Raw genomic sequence first — 6,970 nt, forward strand, 5'->3', positions numbered from 1 at the left:
ACACATCCATTTTTCTAACTTTTTGATTTTCAATTACTTTTATGTTTATGCTTTGCTCATTCATTCTTAGTAAAACAGCACACCTATCAAATTTAAAAAAAAAAACTCTTTTATTTCCGCTATAACATTTATAACATTTGATTGGATGACCTAAACCAACACTACTATTTTTATATCAATTAGTAACTACATAGATTCTAGCCACATGACACAATGCCACATGACACAATGGCAACTACATCCATTCTCACCCACTTCGCTCAAGGTTGAAACTCCTATGTTGCCACAAATGATGTTACACATTTATAACTATTTATATATCTATGTATAAGCTTCTACACAGTTTTCTCCTCTAATGTGATACAAAGCTCTGCTGTGAGCTACGTGAATTAGACTGTAATTTCCACAAAAAAAGCTTGGCATAGAGAGTCCCCTCTGGTATTTTTGGGAAAGGCCGGCATTGGGCTCCTCATTTCTCTTCCTTGGGATTGGCTGGACTCACGCTGAGTAAATCTGTTGTGTACCCCAATTTCGTTTTGAGACAGGATCTGCTTTTCCCACCACTGTTATTTTTCCCTCCTTTGAGTCCACGGTAATAGAGTCCACTGAAAAATAACCAATACATAAGAACAAACATAAACATATAGGGAAATGGCAGAAAATGTTTGGGCGGCATGTTATAATGCAGCAATACTAATGAAGATTCATACCTTCGGCTCCTGCAATAGCCTTCATGTCCTTCGCCTTGCTTTTCTCGTCTTCCATAGCCAATTTTAACACCATTCTCTGCACATTCAAGTAATGGTTAATGAAGTTATACAGCATTTTCAGATCATTAATATAACAAACTGTTACGAATGATTGGAGACTTTTATAGTGAATTATATTGTTAGAAATTTTTGGACTAACACCGTGTAATGAGTTTGATCTGTTCTTGATGATAGAATCACCATTCAAAAAATTATTACACAGATCACACCCATTACACATTACACAGTATTAATCCAGAAATCTCCTATTTGCAATGCCGCTGAGATTTAAATTATATACCTTCATTTTGATAGTCGACGTAGAATAGCCGCCTCTGCTATTATCCAACCTAACGGAATTAAATTAGTCTATCGGATCTTCAATGAGGTTTTCCGTGTTGTAAAATTCTTCTGATCACCAGGGCTCAATGGCCTGTACCAAATAAATAGAGGGCGCCCAAAGTATGGACAAAAGGGCACTTCAAATTTCCTGGAAGAGTCCCGAAAGGAGCGAGTCCGCGTTCACGTGGGAACGTCGAAGGACAAGGGAAAGCGAAGGCATGCCAACAGGCAGAGCCGAAGAAAGATCCATGGTTTCCGATAAGATTCTTTGAAGTTTCGGGGAACCATACGGTTCATTAGTCTCAAGGCCGTCAATATGAGGCAGGCTACACGCACATCCATAAAAATGTATAAGGAAATATTTAACGGCGGAGTGGCTCGCAGTACAGCAAGGAATATTGAATGCTAAACATTTTAGATAGATTTTAAATGGTAACGACAAAACCTTGCCTCTATCGTCCGTGCTTCCTAGTAGATTGGTAGGTTGAATTTGGCCAGAATATTGGGCTAACTTTTTATATGTTTTGTAAGTAGTGTTGTAATGTTTGTTTCGTCTTTTTCTCCTAAATATATTATTTTGTAAATATGGTTTGAAATTCAATTATATTTTTGTTTTTTTAATTGGATTCCTGGGATTTAAATTTTGAATTTTATAATTTATATAATTATTTTTAATTAATTTGATAGTAAGGACTTGTTTTTAGTTATAAAATTTGAGTATTTAAAAAATTTGAAGAATGTTAAAATTATAATTTAAATTATTAATATTTTGGTTGTTTGTTATGTTTATTTTATAGTTTGAATTGTTATATTTGGGATATTTAAAAGGTTAAAATCATTCTAGATCTGTTTTAGACCACATCATATCAATTTTTAGTATGATTAGATTTTTACCTATAAATTTGGGAACTAGTTATTTTTTCACCATGAAATATCATAAAAAAGCATCCCCTCACCAAGGTAGATAATTTAAATTATCAATATTATTATCATATTAGAAATTATATTTTCTATTAAATATAAAATATTTTTAAAAAAATCAAATTTTTATCATAATTAACATTTAAAAAATAATTAACCTCGATCGGGGTGTGACAGGCCTTGTAGATTAGAGGGGAGAGAGGATGGTCAACGGTCATGGTGGGCCAAGGGTTGAGCAGCCGGCTAGTTGGCACGATGGGCAAAGGGAGAAGAGGTTGGACAAGGGCCACGGGAGCTTGCAAATGACAGTGGAGCAATGGGCAATATTGGGTAGGAAAAGTCAGTAAGGCGGGTAGAGGTAAGGATGGATGGCTAGTTGGGGCGAATGACGGAGAGAAGAAGGTAAGGACAAATGGAACGACAACTGGCAAGTGGCAAGGCAGTCGTAGAAAACTTGTAGCAAGAGAAGCTGGTGGTAAGAGAGGTTTAATGACCTGCAATTATGGGATAGTTAGTGGAACCCCATCCTGAGACCCTCATGCGAGAGAAAGGGCGGCGGACAGAGGAAGAGATCACATGGCAGATCCTTCGGGAGACATGCTGGGCAGGTGGAAAGAAAAACAAAAAGGAAAGAAGGCTAGGATGAGAAGCATTCGCATGCAGAAAGACAAGGAAGGACGTGCAGCTAAAGGTGGTGAGAGCTGAGGGTTGGAGGACATCAAGCAGTGTTTGGCTATCGATTGCAAGAACTGGTATGTGCTCTCTGCTTTCACTCACGATTGTCTGGAAAACATGAATTGGCTCCTGCAAAGAATTAGTTTAGAAAGAGGCTCTAAAGTGAATCTGGAAGCAGAACAATGGTTAATTCTAATGGTGTCCCCAGTTGGTTTCAATGCTGAGGTCTCCCGGTCTTCTTGGGTATTCGGCCTGTCAACTTGGGGGGAGATAGGCATGCTTGTCATCTGGGAAAGGGGGGTTGCGAATCCTTACCTTAGCCTCAATGTCGATAGGTTTCGGGGTATGAGAAGAAGGCTGAGTCGATTTGCGGCTAGCAGAGTAATCCAAAGTGGTTTCCTCTGCGTGAGTTGAATCAATTTCTATAAGTTGATAAGGATGAGAAATCCTTATCTATCACAGACAATTGCGGAAGGTTAGAAGTTTCACCTAGCTTTGGCACCTCCCTTGACCTGTTGATAGGGTTGATCTTCCTCAACCCATAGTCGATCCTGGACCTGGAAAAGGTTCGCAGAAAAAGGTGTAGTAACTGGGGACGCTTTTGGGGGAGGGAAACCGCTCTAAGTGGGCTTTTGCTTAGCTCCTTCGAGGGGACCCAATGGCGAAGGGTAGCTCTCTCGGTGACTGGAATAAGAATTGTTGTCTGGTGGGAGAATGAGAAGCACTGTCTTGCCTGCTGGGGTGGCGAAAACCAGGGCAGCAAGAAAATTGGGAAACTCAGTGGTAGGGCTGCAATTATAGTAGGGTGGAGGTGCAGGGAAGTCTTGCGGGATCTGGTTAGAGGGGTTATCCAAATTCTCATGGGAAGCACCCAGGACATGGTGTTGTCATTATCCTTCAACTCTCTGTCATCATCCTTCAAATCTCTATGGGGAGAGTGGGAAATATGGGTGTAGAGGGGGGTTATCATAGTCTTCAGGGCACAGAGTGGATGAAAACGCTTGCGCTTAAGAAGTCTCACCCGGAATGGGGGAAGCTTGTGGGGAATCCTAAAACGAGCGAGGCCAATTCTCAGGCTGAGTATCCAAACAAGAACAAAAGGAAAGATATCAATTTCATTACCAACTTACAGAGCACAAAATTCTATGAGTCCACTATGGTAAACTTGATGACGACTTACAATGATGTATTCCTGGTTTCTGTTATAGGTAGCTTAAAAATTAGAGTGCAGAGAACTCTGAAGACTCGGCACTTGAACCGTGCTCCAGCCCGGTACAGGTGCGCCGCCTGGAAAGGAAAGGAAAAACTAGTAAGAAGAATTGGATGGTGAAGGAAGGTAACCAACTGGGAAGAAAAGGAAACAGAGGACCGGGAAAGACGGGAAAAAATATGAAAGGCCTGGAGCCGACTTTAAGCAAAGGTCCGAGCAAAAGAGGTAGGAAAATAGGGAAGGAGAGTATGCAGAACCTGATCAACGCATACTACGTAGGAACCTCGACTCAGGTGAAAGATGTAATCTCCGAATGGGAAAGATAACTAAACACAAACATTGAAAATCAAGAGATCGAGGCAAAGGAATGGGAAACAATCATCAAAGGCCCGGGGAATACTAGAGGATGCCAAATGTTGTTTTGCCAAACTATCCAGTAGTATTGGGTCATGCAAAACAACCTGGCCCGAGCTATGACAACCTATAAGGAAAGAGAAGACCCAGAGGAGGATAGACCAATCGAGCCAAGTATGAAGGACCTGCAAAGGGAGATACAATCTGTCCAAATGCAGTTGTATAACAACAACCTCACTGTGAACAGGATTGAACAAAGTCTTCAGAATATGATGAGAAGTGAAGTTCTGGGTTCAAGTGCAAAAGCCCCAGCCCCTGTTGATTCTTCAGATGAATGAAGCAGACCAGCCAGTATAATTTTGTCTATATGACGACTAGCATTTACTTTTTTAGCAAGAATTATATAGTTGATAAAGTTGCCAATGTAGCATGGATGGTTAGAAAAACTCTTTTTAAATTTTGGACAACGTTTGATGCAAACAGGTGGCCAACAGACCTGGTTTCCTATGGGCAGGTTGAGGCCACCTGCAATTTTGTAGAAATCAAACTTATTCTCATGAAATATTAATAGAAAATAAAATCTACAAATAAATTTTTTAATTTCATTAAAAAAATTGTATAAATAAATTACTCGTTGAAAAATGATTATAAACAATATATGTTTAATGAGGGGAAATAATATTTTAAATAATTTATATTAAAAAATTATAAACAATATACTTTTGATGAAGGGGAAATAACATTTTAAATCAATTACATTAAAAATTGATAAATAATGAGAAATTACTATAAATATGTTAAATAATTTATATTTATAAATAATAAAATATATGTAAAATGATTATAAACGATATTTTGTATCAGGAAAAATACTTTATATAATTTCTATTTGAAAATGAATAAAATCTATATATATATACTTTACTTTATATAATTTCTATTTGAAAATGAATAAAATCTATATATATATACTTAATTTATTTGTGAATTAAATATTCATATTATTTAAAATTAATTATATATATATATATATATATATATATATATATATATATATATATATATATATATATATATATATATATTCTTAATCTATTCTTAATCGATTTGTGAACTAAATATTCATATTATTTAAAATTAATTAATTATATATATATATATATTCTTAATCTATTTGTGAATTAAATATTTATATTATTTTGTGTTAGTTTGAATCATGATGGAAAATAAGATTGATTTTAGTATCTCAATTATTTAACATTTTATAAATTTTATTTTTAAAAAAATATATATTTTTAATCTATTTGTAAATTAAATATTCATGTTATTTTCAAATTAAAATTTTGTCTTCCCGGATGCGGGTGATAGTACGGGTGGCAGGGAGGAGCCACATGCCAGCCATGTGGAGCCTTAACCTCACGCTTAAATGCTAATGCGTCTCTCGCCGCCGATGTTTAAACGCTCAGGTGAGGGTGATGGGAATTCAATGCAGCGTCCTGGTTCATTGGTGCTACTGCAATCTGCAGTTATGGCGAACAAGTATCGAGGGAATGTTGAGGTTATTAAGGTGGTGGAAGGTATGGAGCAGGGTCAAGCTCAGTGTTGTGGTAACAAGGTTCAGGCTCCTGCGTGTTGTATTGTTTTACAGGCCACGGCTCTTGCTGTCAAGGCCAGTTTTCAAGGTGGAAACTCTGTTGGTAGCCGCTTTTGCTCTTTTGAGTGTTGTCCCAGGTCTGCTGAGAGCAGCGCCAATTCAGTTGGGGGCCGTATTCAGTTGGGAAAGTCTTCAATTGCAATTCTGCTTCAAGCCGCTGGTTCACCTGCAAACATGGTTAGACCCCGGCAAAGACTGCTCAGTCGACGAGGCTCTGCTCGGGGAGGGTCTTCTCGTCCTCCGGCTACAGAGCCCCATTTCCAATGTTGCCGCTGTAATTGCCACAGAAGGGCAGAGGCCAACCCCCTCCAGGCGAGCCAGTTCATGGATGCAAGCAGTCCAAGCTCCGAACTAGACCCTCTTCCTGCGTTTGGCTCTGCCATCTTTACTTTTGGCAGCTCGAAGAATAAACCACGCATCAATGCTCACATTTCGGTCTTATTCATCGAGGAAACTCAGGATGGTGAAGGTGGCGTGCGCAATCAGGAGGAGGTCCCAGACGAAAGCATGGAAGGTGACGAGGAAAGACCGGCGGGGGCTCCTGTGCAAGCTTCCTCTCGCCCTCAGGCTCAGCAGGCGTCGACCTCCAAGGAGAACACTGCTGAAGACTGGGACTCCTTCCCCACTGCAGAAGAGCGAGAGAAGTATGGATGGTGCAGAATTGTCGAGGAGAAGCCGGAGGATTAACCTCCACTGGTTCAATCTGTCGTCTTCCACAACTGTGCAGGTCCTGTTCCGGTCTCATATCTATGTCTATGTCTCTCTGGTTTATGTTTCTGTCTATGTCTGCTTTGGTTATGTCTCTCTAGTTTACATTATGTCTATGTCGGCTCTGGCTGTGTCTATAACTCTTTTGTTGCCCCTGCGAGGGCTGTACTACTCTGCTCCGGTGCCCCTGCGCGGGATGTTTTTTTGCATGGTAAAGATTCACTGTCATATTTTAATGTACTGTGAGGATAGTTTTGTCTGGTCGAGCAGCCCCTGCGAGGGCGGGTCTGGTGTTGAGAAATCTTGCTCCAAAGAGCCACAGTCGGCCTTGGGCAATCTGAATATATGCCTGTAATG

General features: G+C 39.4%; 1 protein-coding gene across 1 annotated transcript; it reads right to left on the bottom strand.

The window, feature by feature from the left end:
* Window positions 1–282: 282 nt before the first annotated feature.
* On the bottom strand, window positions 283–1,153 carry LOC149177157 (heavy metal-associated isoprenylated plant protein 39-like). Its single transcript, XM_089423312.1, has 3 exons — window positions 1,051–1,153; window positions 711–786; window positions 283–605 (listed from the first exon to the last, which is right to left on the bottom strand). Exons 1-3 carry the CDS (start codon window positions 1,054–1,056, stop codon window positions 499–501), a joined length of 189 nt encoding a protein of 62 aa, XP_089279438.1. The 5' UTR covers window positions 1,057–1,153; the 3' UTR covers window positions 283–498.
* Between the last annotated feature and the right edge of the window lie 5,817 nt (window positions 1,154–6,970).

Source organism: Pinus tabuliformis, chromosome 4_1 (genome assembly GCF_031772625.1).
Source record: "Pinus tabuliformis cultivar Carrire ecotype Pingquan chromosome 4_1, CPIR1, whole genome shotgun sequence".
Classification (NCBI taxonomy): domain Eukaryota; kingdom Viridiplantae; phylum Streptophyta; class Pinopsida; order Pinales; family Pinaceae; genus Pinus; species Pinus tabuliformis.